Source organism: Heterodontus francisci, chromosome 18 (assembly GCF_036365525.1).
Source record: "Heterodontus francisci isolate sHetFra1 chromosome 18, sHetFra1.hap1, whole genome shotgun sequence".
NCBI classification, from domain to species: Eukaryota; Metazoa; Chordata; class Chondrichthyes; order Heterodontiformes; family Heterodontidae; genus Heterodontus; species Heterodontus francisci.
The window spans coordinates 63,022,435-63,042,671 of NC_090388.1; the positions used below are offsets into that span (position 1 = coordinate 63,022,435).

At 43.8% G+C, this 20,237-nt stretch overlaps 1 protein-coding gene across 3 annotated transcripts in view; it reads right to left on the reverse strand.

Annotated features, from left to right (window-relative positions):
- Positions 1–17,675, reverse strand: part of scube1 (signal peptide, CUB domain, EGF-like 1) — a 459,167-nt gene extending 441,492 nt beyond the window's left edge. For 2 of the 3 annotated variants that reach the window (XM_068050868.1, XM_068050869.1), the window contains exons 1-2: positions 17,515–17,671; positions 13,869–13,991 (exon numbers count right to left, since the gene is read on the reverse strand). In XM_068050868.1, coding sequence (XP_067906969.1) covers positions 13,869–13,991; positions 17,515–17,602 — 211 coding nt within the window. In that variant the 5' untranslated portion in view covers positions 17,603–17,671. Of the gene's footprint in view, positions 1–13,868; positions 13,992–17,514 lie in introns of all 3 variants that reach the window. The other variant, XM_068050870.1, reaches the window with a different exon arrangement.
- Between the last annotated feature and the right edge of the window lie 2,562 nt (positions 17,676–20,237).

Genomic DNA, 20,237 nt, shown 5'->3' on the forward strand with positions numbered 1-20,237 from the left:
AGGTGGAGCAGGGAGGATGACCCTCTTTGGAACATAATTGCAAGATGCATGGATTGAGGTTGCATAATTAAAGCGGTCTTCCAGGTCCTAGAGACCCGGGAGAAAATAACAAAGTCTTTAGGTATCAGAAGCAAAGGCCAGTTTGGGCATATTATTAACATTGGAGGCCGTCATGCAAAAGAGTGAGCTGAAACCCTCTCACAGGGCTAGCTTGCAAAATATGTAGAGAACTCTTGCGCATTATTTTCTTGCAGAAAAAGGAATTGGGCACATTCTTTGTGAACCACACAAATAGCTTGTGCTGTGATTCTTAACATGCTCAGAGCCAAAAAGGCCAATAGAAACAATATAGGTGCTGCATTGTAATGGACTCACACAAAGAGAAATGTAAGGTGACCTGTCCAGGCATTCTTCTATTTTCTAGCATCTAGATGTCTTGTGCACATTTTCATGAGAAAGCTGTCCATAGCTATCAGACTGCAATCACATCAGAGATGGCCCTCAAGCTGCTGTCAATGAGGCATATTGCCACTACACAAAAAGTATCCTTCTTTTGTCAATCTTGTTGCTACTCTTACTTAGTAAAGCAGAGACATACTTTCCATCCCACCAGCCTCTACATCCAAAGGATCATTCTCCGCCATTTCAGCCACATCCAGCTTGATGCCACCATCTTCCCTTCCCCTCCCCTGTCAGCATTCTGAAGGGATCATTCCCTCCAGAGACCCTGGTCCACTCCTCCATCACCTCTGACTTTCGTCCCCTTCCCACGCAGCTTCCGATGCAATCGCAGGAGGTGAAATACCTGCCCTTTTACCTCCTCTCTCCTCACCATCTAAGGCCCCAAACACTCCTTCCAGGTGCTACTGCAATTTACTTGTACTTCCTTCAATTGAGTATACTGTATTCGCTGCTCACAATGTGGTCGGCTCTACACTGGGGAGACCAAAAGTAGACTGGGTGACCACTTTGTGGAACACCTCTGCTCAGTCCGAAAGCATGACCCCGAGGTTCTAGTTGCTTGGCATTTCAACACACCATCCTGCTCTCCTGCCCACATTTCTGTCCTTAGCCTGCTGCAGTTTTCCAGTGAACCTCAACACAAGCTCGAGGAGCAGCACCTGATCTTTTGATTAAGCAGTCTACAGCCTTGTGGACTGAACAATGAGTTCAATAACTTCAGGGCATGACTGGCCTTTTTTTAATTTTGTTATTTTATTTTATTTTTTAACCACGTGCCTGTTTTTCATCTGCTTTTGAACAGAGCTGCTCATTATTCTACCATTAACACTCGCTCTGGACTAATGCTTTGTCTTTCACCACAACCATGAACACGCTCTTTGCCTTTGTCCCATGACATCTTTGTTATTTAATCTCTCCTGTTCTCTGGCCTATCACACACCTTCCCTTTTGTTCTCTTCCCCACCACTTGCTTAAAACCTAATATTTTTCTTACCTTTGCCAGTTCTGATGAAAGGTCACATACCTGAAACGTTAACTCGGCTTCTCTCTCCACAGATGCTGCCTGACCTGCTGAGTATTTCCAAAACTTTCTGTTTTTATTAAAGCAGAGACATACTCTGTGCAACAAAATTATGGTACAATTTATAGGCATCTTTCCTCTATAAAAAGGTATTAACTCCTGGAAACCATTGAAGCTCATCTTCCTTTTCCCATCTTATGGAACTTTCCTAAGATGAGCTGCTAGGATTACTGGTAAGAGAGATCCTTCAGAGGTGGTAGCACAATGATGTACAGAGAGGAGGGAGTCCTCAACATTGACTCCAGATCCTGTGAAGTCATATGGTATCAGGTCAAACACAGACAAGGAAACCTCCTGCTGATCACCACCTACCGCACTCCCACAGCTAATGAATCAGTACTCCTCCATGTTGAACACCACTTTGAAGAAGAACTGAGAGTAGCAAGGACACAGAATGTACTCTAACTGAGGGACTCCATAACCAAGAGTGGCTCAGTAGTACCACTACTGACCACGTTGGGCCTGTCCTGAAGGACATAGCTGCCAGAATGCTCCTAATGCAGGTGGAGAAAGAAAAACATGAGAAAAACCTACATGACCTCATCCTTCCTAATTTACCTGTCACAGATGCATCTGTCCATGACAGTATTGGTAGCAATGGCCACCGCACAGTCCTGTGGAGATGAAGTCCCGTCTTCACACTAAGTACACCCTCCCTCGCATTATGTGCTATATGGGATAGATCAGAACTACCTAGCACCTCAAATCTGAGTATCCATGAGGCGCTGTGGTCATCAGTAGCAACAGAATTGTATCCAACCACAATCAGTAATCTCATGGCCCAGCATATCTCTCACTCTACCATTATCATCGAGCCAGGGGACCAACTCGGGTTCAATGACGTGTGTAGGAGACCATGCCAGGAGCAGCATCGGACATCCCTAAAAATTAAGTTGTAATACAGGATTACAGAAGCAGCATGCTATAGGCAGAGCTAAGCAATCCCACAACAGATCAGATCAAAGGTCTTCAGTCCTGCCACATCCAGTCGTGATTGGTGGTGAACTAACAACTGATGGGAGGAGGAAGCTCCATGATCATCCCCATCCTCAATATTGTACCCAGCAATTGAGTGTAAAAGACAAGGCTGAAGCATTTTCACCATCCTCAGCTGGAAGTGCTGAATGGATTCATCTTGGCCTCCTTCTAAGATCCTCACCATTACAGATGCCAGACTTCATCCAATTTGATTCACTCAACATGATATCAAGAAATGGTTCGGCAAAGGCTCCACACCTCAACAAAATGTCGGATGTGGTGCTGAAGATTTATGCTCCAGAACCAATTGCACCTCTCGCCATGCTGTTCCAATACAGCTACAACACTGGCTTCTACCTGACAGAGTGAAAAATTGCCCAAATATGTCTTGTCGACAAAAAACAGGATAAACCCAATCCAACCAATTACCACCCCATCAGTCTACTCTCAATTATCAGCAAAGTGATGGAAGCTGTCATCAAAAGTGCTATCATGCAGCACTTACTCACCAATAACCTGCTCGCTGCTCAGTTTGGGTTCCACCATGACCACTTGGTTGTTGACTTCATGACTGCCTTGGTCCAAACATGGACAAAAAATCTGAATTCCAAAGGTGAGGTGAGAATGAACAGCATTTGACTGAGTGTGGCATCAAGGAGCCCGAGTAAAACTGAAGTCAATGGGAATCGGGGGGGAAAACTTTCCACTGCCTGGAGCCATACCAAGCACAAAGGAAGATGGTTGTGGTTGTTGGAGATCAATCATTTCAGCCCAGGACATCGCTGCAGGGGTTGCTCAGGGTTGTGCCCCAGGCCCAACCACTTCAGCTGCTTCATCAATGACCTTCCCTCCATCATAAGGTCAGAACTAGGGGTGTCCGCTGATGATTGCAGTATTCAGCTCCATTTGCAAATTGGCATATAATGAAGCAGTCCATACCCGCATGCAGCAAGACCTGCATATTCAGGCTTGCGCTTTTAAGTGGCAAGTAGCATTTGTCCTACGCAAGTGCCAGACAATAACCATCTCTAACAAGAGAGAATCTAACCACTTCCCCCTGATAGTGGCATTACCATTGTTGAATCCCCCACCATCAACATCCTGGGGGTCACCATTGACCAGAAATTGGAGCAGCCACATGAATACAACGGCTACAACAGCAGGTCAGAGGCTGGGAATTCTGTGACGAGTAACTCACCTCCTGACTCTACAGTGCTTTTCCTCCATCTACAGAGCAACAATCAAGAAGCTCAACACCACTTTAGAAATGCACGCCCTCCACTAATGGTGCATTGTGGCTGCAGAATGTACTATCTACAAGATGCACTGTAGCAACTCACCATGGCTTCTTTGACAGCACCTTCCAAACCCGCGACCTCTATCATCTAGAAGGACGAGAGCGGAAGGTGCATAGGAACACTGCTATTTCAGTTCCTCTTCAATTTACACACCAGGCTGGCTGGAAAATATATTGCTGTTCCTTCATTGTCACTGGGTCAAAATCCTGGAAGTTCCTACCTAACAGCACTGTGGAAGCACCTTCAGCACATGGACTGCAGCAGTTCAAGATGGTGGCTCACCACCATCTTCTCAAGAGCAATTACGGACGCAGAATAAATGCTGGCCTTGGCAGCAATTCCCATATCCCGTGAATGAATAATGAAAAAAATGGCACCCAACTTGTGATCCCTTTACAGCAGGACATTTCAACACTACACCTGGCCCAAGCAACATCACCAATCTTAGGGCATCTACATAGTCATATGCTGGATAAAGCACCATTGATACATGAGGAACAACAAGTGGAGCAGTAGAAGTGCCAAGCATGGGATGGTAGACCCACTCTTCTAAACTGTGGCTTCAGTGGTAATGGCACCATCTCATGACTCTGCAAGCAGAGGTACAGAGCCAACTTTATCCATTACAACTCACAATAAATAGCAGAAGATTGCCACTACACTTGCTGATCACTCAGGGATTATCGAGACACAGAACACGGTTACGAAGTAGGGGAAACCTAGCTTATAGGATCACAAGTCACAAAATAATTCTAGATGATGGAAGCCATTCAGCAACTTCTCACTTCGTCCATCCAGAAATACCCTAAAGTCCCCCCATTGTTGCATCCAATTGTTTCTTAAATGATTCCAGCGTTTCATCCTCCACAAGGTTTATTCCATACATTGGTCAATCTTCCTGTAAAGAACATCCTGATACCAAAGAACTTCCTGATATCAAAGAAGATGTTTGCCCAAACCATTTGCCATTCATTTAGATATCTCTGTCTGCATGCAAAAAAAAGCTCATGTGAGTTTCCTGGATTTATTGCACTGGCATAGATTTACCTCCAAAAAAATAGGTACAGCATAGCTCACAATAACCTGATGTCAACATAACTGAGATTTCTGGACCTCCTTGACAATTCTCTTTGTATTTTGTTTTTGTATTTTTCGTACTGTGACTAGCATTATACTAAAGGGCTCAGTGCACATTAAAGTTTTCAGAGCCAAATGTTCAGAATGACTAAACAGCTCCCAGTGGTTATACTCCAGAAAGCCAGATGATGAAGGATAGAACTTGAACCAATCTTTACACACTTTTATAAGCATTTATTTACAGAGATATACATTACAAGCATGCACCTCCTAATCTAACCACCAGAGTTTCAGTCTGTTCCTATTTATTAGAGCACAAGTGAATCTCCAGTTCATGCCCAACACCTGCATACAATTAAATACAGTTAAAATACAATTAACACCAATGGACCAATCCCTTTTCTGGAAGAGAAGCAATAGAGGCAGGATCCTCTGACTGTGAAATGCCATGGCTGAAGACAGCAGCCCTATCACCCACTATTATCTCCTAACAGTGGTACTGTATTTTGCACTTGTTTTACTGTTTTATCTGTTCATGCGTAGGCAAATGAGCTCTGCAGGAAATTTCAGCTTAAGTTTCTGCCATCAAGATCGACGTAGAGACCAGCATAAATTTCAACCTGATATCTGCAGGAGTAGATTCCAGGAAAGCTGGAGCCAACAGGTCTAAGGAATAAAGAGGTACAATTCCTTCTGTTGGTATTTTTTGTGAAAAAGTCAGCACAAGTACAAAACCTGAAAAACTATTTTGTACCCATGCTAGTTGTTCCACAAAATATTTTCCAAATGCTTCCCCCACAAGCCACTCCCTCACCACACCCACAAAGACAGAAGCCTGGAAATTATTGTATGCAATGTTATATGAATTTTAAATCTGCTTGTGTTAATTTTTTCCCTCCACTATTTTAATAGACACATTAACCTATTTAAACTAAACAGGTGAATGCTTTGCTAAACTTGTGGAGAGTGGAATTTGACAAATGCATTAAGCATTCATACAACAATATCACTCATTGTACCTTACATGCTTGTGTCCTTAAAAGAAAAGCACATACACATACTACCACTTCCTCTGGACAAATTAGAGATGTACATCTTGGCGTTTGTAATTATTTCAGAAACCACTTCTAAATTGTCACCAACTGTTTCATTTCCACCTCTTAAATTAACAGGAAGCATTTATTTCAGCCTCTATTCAAACCAATTAACCCAGCCATCTGTGCTTCTCCCAGCTTGTTTCGTTCCACATTCCTGCAATGTACATACAATAATTTTCACTAGCACTGCTAATATTTACACAATGTGCATGCAGCTTCATCATAGCTTGAAACCTAATGCAGTTCAGCTAGAATCACATGCTTCTATACATGCTTAGAACTCTGCCTCTGAAATTTGTAATGCTACCTGCTGAGTCAAGTAAATACTTTTAAAATGTGACTTGATGCTGAAATGGAGTTATACTACACTGTTCTAAGCCCAGAAGACTGCCTGTTAAGATGATCTCACACCAGCTGGATTGAGAATTCTTAGAAATCAGATTAGAGACTTGACTCTGAGTTGCATCATTCCTTTTGACACACATTAGAAATCACTTTGCAGAAACCCCAAAATCTAGAATGATTTCAGTTTTACAGGTATAGTTCTTAGCTTCCTTGAACTGATCTGTTCATGCCTATAAATTTAACTACTGTACTTAGTAGCTATACCCTGCACATATCAAATACTTATGTACAGTAAGTGTAGGATGCTATGCTAATGCAGCTGTTGGTGAACTTTAGTATGAACAGGGGCAACAACTACATTAGTTGTGACATAAAACCAATACAGAACTATCCCTTGTTCTAAACTAATTAATATGAGAAACATTTGAACAGGGGAGTATAGTGTCCATTTAAGAATATAAACCAAAACTTCAACAATTCTAGAATAACAACCCGTAGTATGATTCATCAGTGTTGCCGTGAAAGTGGACTAAAGACCGGCTCGGGTTTGCAAATGAGCCAAACAGAACCACATCCGATCCGAGCCTGACCTGGCCCGAGTCGTTTCATTTTTTCCCCGCGCTCGACCCGACCATCAGTTAACCCACCTTCCGTTTTTCACTTTGTTACTTATCTGCACAAGCTTAAAAAAACTGTAACTAAACAACCTTTCTAGTCCAAAAAGTACATTAACATTGCAGCCACTTACTGGAGGCGGTGATAGAGTGAGTCCGACCCGGCCTGACCCGAGCCCGAATGTCGAAGCCGGAAGACCGACCTAACCCAACCCGAACCCAACACGTCGTCAGGATCCGTCGGGTTCAGGTTGGGTAGCCATGCTCTAAAGTGGACAACACAACTTAACCAGAATTATTAAGACTGTATTTGTCACACATAACAATCCTTTTCGAACAGAACCTATGTCAAGGATGAAAATCTGAAGGTCAGTAAAGTTTCTGATAGAGCTAAGGGTGATAATAATAGAAAGTCTATTTAGCAGTACAAGAACTTATTAACAGAATATGCTGAAATTCAATAGATTGGTATATCAAAATCCCAGGCAGGCACTTTATTGTGTTTACATTATACAGATATGTATTTCATTTAGTAAAGAACTGTCGCAATGCAGACATCGGTCTTAATATATATGGGGAGGCGATGGCGTAGTGATATTGTCACTGGACTAGTCACCCAGTGAACCAGGGTATTGCTCTGGGGACATGGGTTTGAATCCCACCACAGCAGAAACTGGAATTTGAATGTAATTAATAAATCTGGAATTAAAAGCTAGTATAATGATGGCCATGAAACAATTGTCGATTGTGGTAAAAAACCCATCTGGTTCATTAATGTCCTTTAGGGAAGGAATCTGCTCTCCTTACCTGGTCTGGCCCACATGTGACTCCAGACCCACTGCAATGTGCTTGACTCTTAAATGCCCTCTAAAATGGCCTGGCAAGCAACTCAGTTGTATCCAACCACTACAAAGTCAATAAAGAATGAAACTGGATGGACCACCCAGAAACATTGGCAAGCCCAGCCCTCTTGACCCTGAAAAGTCCTCCTTACTAACATCTGGGGCTTGTGCCAAAGTTGGGAGAGCTGGCCCACAGACTAGTCAAGCAACAGTCTGACATACAGACAATATCCCAGACACCGCCATCACTATCCCTGGGTACATCCTGTCCCACCAGCAGGACAGACCCAGCAGAGGTGGCAGCACAGTGGTACACAGTTGGGAAGGAGTTGTCCAGGGTGTCCTCAACATCGACTCCAGACCATATGAAGTCTCATGGCACCAGGTCAAACATGGGCAAGGAAACCTCCTGCCCTCCCTCAGCTGATGAATCAGTACTCCATGTTGAACACAACTTGGAGGAAGCACTGTGCAAGGGCACAGGATGTACTCTGGGTGGGTACTCTGGGTGGGGGACTTCAATGTCCATCACCAAGAGTGGCTCAGTAGCACCACTACTGACCAACCTCGCAAAGTCCTAAAGGACATGGCTACTAGACTGGGTATGCGGCAGGTGGTGACGGAACCAACAAGAGGGAAAAACATACTTGACCTCTTCCTCGCCAATCTGCCTGCCGCAGATACATCTCTCCATGACAGTATTGGTAGGAGTGACCACCGCACAGTCCTTGTGGAGACGAAGTCCCACTTCACATTGAGGATACCCTCCATCGTGTTGTGTGGCACTGCCACCGTGCTAAATGAGATAGATTTCAAACAGATCTAGCAATGCAAAACTGGGCATCCATGAGGTGCTGTGGGCCATCAGCAGCAATAGAATTGTACTCAACCACGATCTGTAACCACATGGCCCGGCATATCCCCCACTCTACCATTACCATCAAGCTGGGAGACCAACCCTGGTTCAATGAAGAGTGCAGGAGGGCATGCCAGGAGCAGCACCAGGCATACCTCAAAATGAGGTGTCAAACTGATGAAGCTACAACCAGGACTACTTGCATGCCAAACTGCATAAGCAGCATGTGATAGACAGAGCTAAGCAACCCCATAAGTAATGGATCAGATCTAAGTTCTGCAGTCCTGCCACGTCCAGCCGTGAATGGTGGTGGACAATTAAATAACTAACTGGAGGAGGTGGCTCCACAAATATCCCCATCCTCAATGATGGAGGAGTCCAGCACATCAGTGCAGTCGATAAGGCTGAAGTATTTGCAACAATCTTCAGCCAGAAGTGCCGAGTTGATGATCCATCTCAGCCTCCTCCCGAAGTCCCCAGCATCACAGATGCCAGACTTCAGCCAATTCGATTCACTCCGCGCGATATCAGGAAACGACTGAAAGCACTGGATACTGCAAAGGCTATGGGCCCTGACAATATTCCGGCAATAGTACTGAAGACCTGTGCTCCAGAACTTGCCACGCCCCCTAGCCAAGCTGTTCCAGTACAGCTACATCTACCTGTCAATGTGGAAAATTGCCCAGATATGTTGGGCACAGTGGCGCAGTGGTTAGCACAACAGCCTCACAGCTTCAGCAACCCGGGTTCAGTTCTGGGTACTGCCTGTGTAGAGTTTGCAAGTTCTCCCTGTAACCATGTAGGTTTCCTCCGGGTGCTCCGGTTTCCTCCCACAGCCAAAGACTTGCAGGTTGATAGGTAAATTTGCCATTGTAAATTGCCCCTAGTATAGGCAGGAGAATTGAGGGAAGGTGGGGATGTGGTAGGGGATGTGGGATTAATGTAGGATTAGTATAAGTGAGTGGTTGATGCTCCACACAACACTGACCACCTCCAGGCGCTTACCTATTGTTTCTTGAGATAAGGAGGCCAAAGAGGAAGGATGGTCAGCACAGACTCGGTGGACTGAAGGGCCTGTTTCAGTGCTGTATCTCTCTCTATGTGCTGTACACAAAAAGCAGGACAAGTCCAACCCAGCCAATTACCGCCCCATCAGTCTAAAGGCCTGCTCAGGTCAGGAAAAAGAGCCTGACCCGGCCCGAGTCCCTCCGATTTTGCCTTGACCTGACCCGAGCCTGACTAGACCATCCCTTTACTTACCTTTCTGACACCAAACCTGCAGGAAGCTGCAGCGCATGCGTGATGACGTCATAGTGATGTCACTCGCTCACTGCGCAGACTCAGTTTTGTGTCGGACTCCCAGCTCAGTTAAGTTTTTTAATTTCAAAACTTACCAGCAGAGCACTCACTGTGCGTGTCCGGCCCGACCTGGACCCGGGCCTGACCCAACCCGAGCCTGAAAGCCGGACCCGGAAGAGGGACCCGACCTGAACCAAGCCCAACACATGTCGTCGGGTGCCGTCGGGTTCAGGTCAGGTAGCAGGCCTTTACATCAGTCTAAGCTCAATCATCAGTAAAGTGATGGAAGGTGTCATCGACAGTGCCATCAAGTGGCACTTGCTCAGCAATAACCTGCTCAGTGACGCTCAGTTTGGGTTCCGCCAGGGCCACTCAGCTCTTGACCTCATTACAGCCTTGGTTCAAACATGGACAAAACAGCTGAAATCAAGAGGTGAGGCGACGGCCCTTGATATCAAGGCAGCATTTGACCGAGTATGGCATCAAGGAGCCCTAGCAAAACTGTAGTTAATGGGAATCAGGGGGAAAACTCTCCGCTGGTTGGAGTCATATCTAGCACAAAGGAAAATGATCATGCTTGTTGGAGCTCAATCATCTGAGCTCCAAGACATCACTGCAGGAGTTCCTCAGAGTAGTGTCCTAGGCCCAACCATTTTCAGCTGTTTCATCAATGACCTTCCTTCAATCATAAGGTCAGAAGTGGGGATGTTCGCTGATAACTGCACAATGTTCAGCACCATTCGCGACTCCTCATATACTGAAGCAGTCCGTGCAGAAATGCAGCAAGACCTGGACAATATCCAGGCTTGGGCAGATAAGTGGCAAGTAACATTCGCACCACACAGGTGCCAGGCAATGGCCATCTCCAACAAGAGAGAATCTAACCATCTCTCCTTGACATTGAATGGCATTACCATCGCTGAATCCCCCACTATCAGCCTTCTGGGATTACCATTAACTGAACTGGAGTAGCCATATAAATACCATGGCTACAAGAGAAGGTCAGAGGCTAGGAATCCTGCGACGAGTAACTCACCTCCTGACTCCCCAAAGCCTGTCCACCATCTACAAGGCCCAAGTCAGGAGTGTGATGGAATACTCTCCACTTGTCTGGATGGGTGCAGCTCCAACAACACTCAAGAAGCTCGACACCATCCCGGACAAAGCAGCCCGCTTGTTTGGCACACCATCTACAAACATTCACTCCCTCCACCACCGATGCACAGTGGCAGCAGTGTGTACCATCTACAAGATGCACTGCAGAAATGCACCAAGGCTCCTTAGACAGCACCTTCCAAACCTACAACCTCTACCACCTCGAAGGACAATGGTAGCAAATGCATGGGAACACCACCACCTGCAAGTTCCCCTCCAATTCACAAACCATCCTGACTTGGAACTATATCGCCGTTCCTTCACTGTCACTGGGTTAGAATCCCGGAACTCCCATCCTAACAGCACTGTGGATGTACCTACCCCACATGGACTGCAGCGATTCAAGAAGGCAGCTCACCACTACCTTCTCAAGGGCAATTAGGGATGAGCAATAAATGCTAGCCTAGCCAGCGATGCCCACATCCCATGAATGAATAATAAAACAAAAGTTCTTTGTAAATAATGAGGCGAGTGCTTATACCTTGATATTCCTTTCCTAATAGGCATAAAGGTAAAGTTGTTAAGTCAGAGCTCTGTTTAATGTGGTCTCTTTTAACCCCAAGAAATGCAACAGGAGTACAGCAGAAATACCTTCCCAGAAAATCCATAAGTCATCAGAAAAGCAAAGATCTGCAGACTAGGGTCTAGGTCACAATCCAGACATGAACCCCCAGGTGGGCCCGACACACCGTTCAGTGGACTTGTAGATACGCTCGTGTGATGTACCAGCCCACTAATGTTCCACTGGCCAGGAACAAGAAAACTCCAAGCCTGACCGTCTCAGCTCCTGGCCACATTGCTTATGTTGTTGACCTTGTTTGAGGCGGTTGGGGCATGTTCCCCAAACAAAGCTCCCCAGAAACTACTGGGCAAGGTTGGGATCTGGTGTATCCAGATCTCAAGTTTAGTTTACAGCCCTTCTGCCAGACTAATAAGAGGAGTACACTTGGAATGGCTGCAGATATTCAGCTCCTGGATTATTTACTTACTAACTAACATCTTGTGTAGATGTGGTCTAAATAGGTCACACTCTAAAGTCAATTTAGATGCTAATTGTGGTTGCTGAAAGAAGCTGGTTTATATAAAAATAAAACTTTGAAGGAAAGTGCTGCCCCTTCTTCTGAAACCAGCAGAGATCATGGGTTAGTTAGCTAGCTGCTTGTAAATTCACAACTCCTCCTTGGAAAGAAGCCAGATTATCAAGATCATGCTAGCTGACATTGTAAATGGCTCCACCTCTTCAGCTACTGTTCCCCTCAAAAAATTAATACCCTGAATCCCTCTGTCCTTGCAAATTATGAGCCCATCTCCAACCTTCCTTTCCTCTCCAAAGTCATTAAACATGCCGTCACCCCCCAAATTCCTGTCCATCTTTCCCACAACTCCTGAAGTCAGCATCTCCAATTAGGTTTCTGCCCCTGCTACAGCACTGAAATTACCCTAGCCAAAGTGGCAAACTACATTCTCTGTGACCAGGATGCATTATGCCTCCTCCTCTTCAATGCAGCATTAGACATGATCGACCACACCACACCATCTTCCCCAAATACCTCTCTTCTGCTGTCCAGTTGGGTGGCACTACCCTTGCTGACTGCTATTATTACCTATACAATCATAACCAGACCCATCTGCAAGTATGCAAAAATATTAAAAACTGTTTTTTTTTACTTCTATAACAAGAAGAGCAATGAAACTAGAAAAGAAAATTGGGAGTAAAAAGGAATTGCTTACAGAAAGAAGCACACTATACACAAGTAAAATCTGTGCAATCCTTCGGGAGGGATTTACAGTATATTGCATTGCAAAATGTCCCTCACTCCACCATCAGACATAGATCTTTCCACCATTATTCTCCTGCTCTTCAGAATTCTCAAAATTATCTGGCCTTAGCCATTCCACCTCTTTCTTCCTGTAAAATACTCTGAAAACATATCTGCTTTTCATTTCTTTCAGTTGCTCAATCCTCCTGCAGTTCAGCATCCTTTCCTATTGTAAAACACTGAAACGTTCTCTATACCAATTCAAGCTAATAATTTATGAGGTTCTGCAAATAGAACAGAAAGTTCAGAAATATGTTTGGACATGTATGTAGATAAAAAAAGAAAACTGGGTTTTAAATCTAGCTTTTAAACACAAACATTTTAACAAAAATCATATTAGAAAAAGAAAATAAGTTATTTTGCAATGTGGAGGTCATATAACGCCATTTCCCAAATGAGACAGTAAATGGGTAACCTACTTCCCGACCTTTCCCAATGCCATTCTCAAACCAAGAAAGCTTCCAAGAATGACATGAGTTGAGATCTTTAAATGTTCATTCTTCTACCACTTCAGATAAATACCTCATTGCCTCTGTATCTTCCGAGAGCCTTAGTGAGATTAAGAACATTGTGTGTGTTGCGGGGGGCGGGAGGCTTGCTTTTAAGCACTCCAAAACAATGTTTCTATTGTGTGACAGGTTCTGAAATTATACAACGGACACCAAAAACAAATACTTTACTTTTGCATCTAGTACGCTTTAGGGAAGAGACTGTAAAATATGTTTCGGAAAAGTAAATTCTTTAGCTACAGTATCAAAATCATTCGACAATAGTAATGGTTGTACAGATGGGAGAGAGAGCAAACAGCGTACAATCATCAGTGAAAGCAAATAATTTCCCGTGATCCCGGAGGTTTGTGGGATTTGCTTATATAATCAGAATAGAAAAACGCTGAGGAAAGGAAGGCAATTAATTTAACCAACAGATGTCAATCTCCAATTTACCTTCACATTGTTTCCCGTCTCCTTTGTAGCCTGGTTTACAGATGCATTTGTAGGATTTGGGCGTATTTTGACAGATTGCATCGATATGACAGTCGTCTGTTCCTACGGCACACTCGTCTACATCTAGAACCAGATAAGAAACATACAGCATCAAGATTCCATTAAACAACCACAGAGACATGGTGCGAGCATCATTTATGAAGAGAACCGGTGACATTTTCCACGTGCATGATGCGAAAGAAAATATCGATGTGATAAAAAAGCGAAACGGTTTCTCGGCCAACGGTGACCGCAATGCCACATTATTCTGCTACGTTACTGACTTTGCATCCTGGAAAAAGGTGCACGCGCCCTGCGTGGTTAAGATGCTGACATTTAGGACCCTGTACTCTTTCTTGGTGACTTCTTACACAATGTTTGAAATGTCTACAATCATATATAACTTACAGCATTTGGCCCAACTGGGCCATGTCGGTGTTCCGACTCCATACGAGCCGCCTCCCACCCTACTTCATCTAACTCTATCATATCCTTATATTCCTTCCTCCCTCCTGTATTTACCTAGCTTCCCCCGAAAACATACTTTTAAAAAATAAACTTTATGCTTATCCCTGGTGCGAAAGAGCCAAACTATAGCTGTTCAATATATTTCTATTACATAAATTGGAACCTCTTCCGTTAACGCTCCGTCACTTGTTGGCACCAGATCAAGAAACAACAATAATTGGCTTGAATATAATAGGTAGAGATTGGCACAAAAAAATCGTACAGATTAAACTGCATTCAATAATACACCAGCACGCTTGGTAGCAAACTGCTTATATCTGAATTGCACGTGTTTTGTTTTAAACATCAAAAGCGTAACGAATAATCTATAAACGGCCCGAAACTATTAAAAAAAACTGCTAATCCTATCAGTGGCATTTAAGTTTAACACAAAAAGCTACATAAGTTCAACTAAAATAACTGACAACGATTTGTTTTGAAGTCACTAGATTCCCAAATTCTGCTGCTCATCCTTGAAGTATAACTGATACCTGTCGTGTGCACTAACTATGATACGTACTGGTTTGCACATGTTCAGTCAACAATGTGAATCTATTGTAAAAAGTAGTTTATAGCCGCCAAAGCGCCGATGAGTTATTTCCCCGTTTCTAGTCGAGTTTCTACTACTCCCATGGAGCCAATATTCCAAACGAATGGGCGGAACAAATGTGCAGCTTGTGGGTGATCAGTGTGACAGTGCGATGTTATTCTATGGCTGCTGGAGGCCAAACACTGAAGCGGCAGCAACAAAAAATGCCGAACTATGCAGCAATGTCTTTTCAATATACACGGGTCTCCTTCTCATAAAAAGCCCCCCGGGGCTTTATAAAACCACATTTTTAAAAAATCGAGATTCCTATCGTTGCGAAACTAGCCTCTTCCGTGGCTAAGTCTACTTAAAGCTACAGTACCTTGAACTTTCTAAGGAAGCCAGGGTAATTAAGAGGCAATGTTCCGTTCAATTATGATTATTTGTCCATCTTCTCGTTGCCAGGGATAGCGTTCATAATAAGTAAAACCAAACCGCCACGAGCTGAATAAAATATATTTTCTTCATCATTACAGTAACCGATGTACAGGCTCAAAACATCAGGTTCGATCAACTCTGCTTTATGTATCTGCCATGATTTGAACAATCCCGCATAATTGCGTGTGATTTTTTTTTTAACCGCAACCGTTTACTATCAGTCACAACTTGATGTACGTGTTCGTAAACAACTCGTATGCATTTATTACACATATTTTGGTGGGGTAAATCTTTGTTAATGTAATAAACGTAATGAAAACCCGCGCTAGTTATTTTGAATTGGATGTAAAATGCTATCTATAAGACAATCCTGATTTTGTTTTTTTGGCGCATCTGATTTTCCGGTCAAAATAAGACGTGTCATAAAGCTAACTTTGCAAGCATTTCACTTGAAAAGTGATGGCTCTTGTTTTGGAAGCTGATTTTTTAAAAGCGTAATTGAAAGGTGTGAATGTTTAATAATCTGATTTGAATGGTAAACCTACAGAGGTCTGTCACATCATCATAGCATCCGCCTTCAGGTACCCAGTGCTATTGACAGCAATCTAGAAGGCTGCATTTGACTAGTAATCGATTTGTTCACGGTATAATGATCCATCTGCGTCTGGGACAGCCAGACAGTTCCTCGCTGAGTCTGTCCACCAAGAGTAAATACGAGAAATAAAACAGACAACATAGAAAGTCTACCAATAAACTACATGCCGGCGTGTTTATCACTGTATCTCAATATTCTGTTGTAATGCATGTTTTAAGATAGCTTCGTCTGAAGGGTTCATTGATACTAGATTTAATAGACTGCAATGGCCCATTACATGACAATAATAGCAACTTAATGAGCGTTAAAACGTTACGCGAGTCTTGAATGAGTACCTCATTTATTCAGAGACAATTATTCAAACCCCTTACGGAAACAACGGCTTTCGTATAAAAGCAAAATCAATAGAATTTGCCGACTCAGTCAAGTCTAAACGTGGTTTCAGCTAAATGAGAGTGCGCTCCAGCAGGAGACGTATGCAGTGAAGCAGAAAAGAAAAAGTGCCTTGTCATATTTTGACTCATTATCAAGTGCTTCTCTCATATGGTTTCTCGGACTTGACAGCTGGGTTCCTTGGCACCGCTGCCGCCACCCTCAGAATTATTTCAAATGAGTCCAAAGGGGGCTTTTCATTAGGGCTTGAGGGGGTCACTCCTCGGTATGTTAAGCAATAAGTAAGAAATCCTCCCTTTCTCTTCAGGGGATGTTTGTTTTGATAGATACAATACGCAGAATGTGCTAGTATTCCGTGCCCAGATTAACTCCTATCTAATGCAATTTTTGCAAAGATTTCTATATTTACACATACATATATACACATAGCTGAGCACAGATAGCATATCTGATTGAAGTATAAATCGATAGAACTTAATAACAAAGAACAAATAACTCTGCTATACATCATTCATATCCGTCATATTCTCGGAGATGCATTAAAAAATGAAGCCAATCCTTCTGTTCGAGTTCAGATTAACAGTACTGTGCAAAAAGTTAAACAATTCTCAATCCCCACACAAACTTTAATAAAAAAAACTCTAAACAGTTGGCCTCCAAAAGAAATTGAGTATGCTTACCAAAAAAATGTATGTTTTATGAATCTCAATGACGTTGAAACTGTTAAAAACTTGAAAGCAGTCCCAGATTAGCATTAAAATGCAAAACAGTCACAACTGAAAGAAAATACTCACTCCTTTGTTCCATTTCCCCTCAGGTACTTTATTTTGCTCTTTGACTAGCAATAAAGTAATGCGCTGGTGGTGTTGATGACTTCTGAAAGTTACAAATATTTTCTTGCAAAGAGGGTTAGCTGCAGATTTGAACATGTTAGTTAGATGCAACTGAAAACTGCTAAAATCCACCAAAAACCCACGATAGAAGGAATGACTCAAAACCTGGATTCGTTGGCAAAACTTCATATTTCCCTAATTTCTAACAATTGAGAAGTACTCACACCCTCCTCACTTAAAAAAGTACAATTCCCCTTTTACAATTTTCAAAGAAAGGTTACAGTAAGAAGGTTCAAATTTCGGAACTCTTACCTACAAGCCCACCAGTTCCCAAGGACGGACAAGTATTTAACAGGACGAAAAACAAACAAAAGTGCCATGAAAAACAAACAGTCCCCATAATGATATGATTCGATCCTTGCTGTTTCTTTGATAAGACGCGTTTGGACTGAGAAATTGACCAGCTGACAGCCTCATTTTCATGCGAGAACGTCAGGGCACCGGCGCGGGCGCGAGCTCGAGCGCGGCCCCCGGGGCGCGTGCTCGCCCGCCATTCCCGCCGCCGCAGCCACGCTCCAGCGGGTACGCGCTCGTCCAATGACGTTGCTGCGAATTGAAGGCGAGCGCTCACAGCACAAGCGGAAGAAGTCAGGCGCCCGTGCTCCTGTTGGGGAGAAGAGGCTGCGCGCGGCCACCGACAGCCGAACGCCTGGCCCAGACACGCGCATTTGCGCGAGCTCGCGGCCTCCCATTGGCGGCGGCGTTTGGCGCGAGCTCGATCCGGCCGACCCTGTCAGCTGCGCGTGCCCGGCGGGAAAGGCGATGCGCGAGCTTTGTTCCTGCAAGGCTGGGGGAGATCGCGCGGAGCGGGGGTGGGGGGAGAGAATGTGGGTGGGGGGAGAGAATGTGGGAGGGGGAGATTGTGAGAGGGAGAGATAGGGAGGGGGAGGCTTTTGGAAGATGTGCTAGGAGGAGGATTGATTAACAGCAGGAGCGCAAATGCAAAGGCGCGGATCTCTTGTGAATACTGGGTTCGCACCATTCTCATCAGTGAGAGCAGAGGGCAGCAGCTTGGCTGCTTAACCCGCGGACTAGTCGGTTAGTTGTATCTCGCCACTACTGCTCTGCATGTCTTTTGCACCGGTGCAATTTCTTAGTGCTGCCTTAACCAGGCGGCTGGGATCGCTCCCTTCATCCTATTTGAACTGCAGGAAGGCTCATTTGAGTAGGATCTCCCTCTCTCCTTGCATCATCTCCTCCTCCCCGTTATCTTGGCGACTGCTGGGATTTTACAATCCGTTGGTGAGGAATTTCCAGAGCTGAGCCAATTGAGTCGGCAAGCGTCAGTGTCCTACTCTGATCTCCTTGACAACCAAAGGGGAAGTCGTGTGATTTTACCCTAGAGATCAGAACAAAGGAATATGGTTAAACTTGGAACAAATATAACACACCGTTTCTTATAGTTACATAGATGCACTTAATAGTCTTTTTGAATGGACGGGGGTAAACTGTGTTATTGCAAATCTTTCGCAATACCACGTTATCTACTAATTCAGTGATCAGAACTTTCTGCTGCTTTACAGTTAAGTATCCAATAACTTGGGTAAATTAAAGCTTCTGAAAGCAGATCAATAATGGTAAGAGATGCAAACATATTATCAAAGTTACTGATTTATTTGCTGCATTGAGTTCCTTTTGCCGCGGGCGAGGAGGAGGGTGGATCTTGGAAAGTCAGAAAGGAGATGGAAGCTACTTATTTTCCCCGAGGTAATAATTAGATCAATGTTCTTGGCGAAGAGTTAAAGTCATTAATTTTGTGCACTCCACGGACATAATTAACCATTGATTATAGGTTCGCCTCACTGCAACGTTTGAATGTTACCTTGTGAACATGTTCTGATATGTTCATTGTGTTTTCCGAATTCGTTAACTATAATCTTTCAGAAACTGAGGAGATTTACAATTTCCCCAAATTCAAACTTCAACTCAAGCTAGCATGATATCGGCCATTTTTTTTACGGTTCAATTGGAAACAAAACAAAAAATGCCCCGTTGTTAGGCCCTTTTCATTTTCCAAAACGGACTCATGTTGGTTTAAAGTCCCGTGAGGCATAAATGTGAACGTTTATCTCAAGTAGTGAAAGTTTCTGATTTCTGTCTCATTTCAAGATACAGTCTATCTCAACTGTTGACAAAGAAGCGAATTGGAAGGCGATTTAGATCGAGGCTTTTAGGGCTGCCTGCTTCTAATAAAAACTGGCATTTATATAGGTTCTTAACCTATAAAACTGCCCCTTAGCGTTTCACAGAGACTAACCAGACAAAAATAGACGCCAAGCCAAAGAAAGAAATATTAGATGTGGTGCCAAAAAACTTTGCCAAAAGAGGTGTATTTTAAGTAATAAAAACGGAAAGTGCCGGAAATACTCAGCAGGTCAGGCAGCACATGTGAAGCGAGAAGTAGAGTTAACATTTCAGGTCTGTGGATTTTAAGGATGGTCTTAAAGTTAGAGAGGAAGATTGAGCGGCGGTTGGATTTGGGGAGAGAATTCTAGAGTGTGTGGCCAAGGTGGCAGAGATGGAGACGGACATGGCCTTTAAGGAAATATTGAGAATTTCAACTTGCATACTTTGGGGAACGAGAAGCTAATGTGGGTCAACAAGGACAGGAGTGATAGATGAGCAGCATTTGGTGCATGGTAGAATATGGGCAGAAGATTTTATGACCTCAGTTTTAGAGTGTGAAGGATTGAAGGCCAGGCAGGAGAGAATTGGAATAAAAACAAGAAATGCTGGAACCACTCAGCAGGTCTGGCAGCATCTGTGGAAAGAGAAGCAGAGTTAACGTTTCGGGTTAGTGACCCTTCGGAAATTTAACCAGCGGAAATTACAGCTTATTGAAGACTGAATGTTGAGCATCTGACAATACACAGGCTTGGAGGACTCAAGTCAGGTGGCAGACAGATGGAGCTGGGTGGTGTTATTCATGTGTAAACTGGCCCAATGTCTTTGGATGATGTAGCCATGGGTGCAGC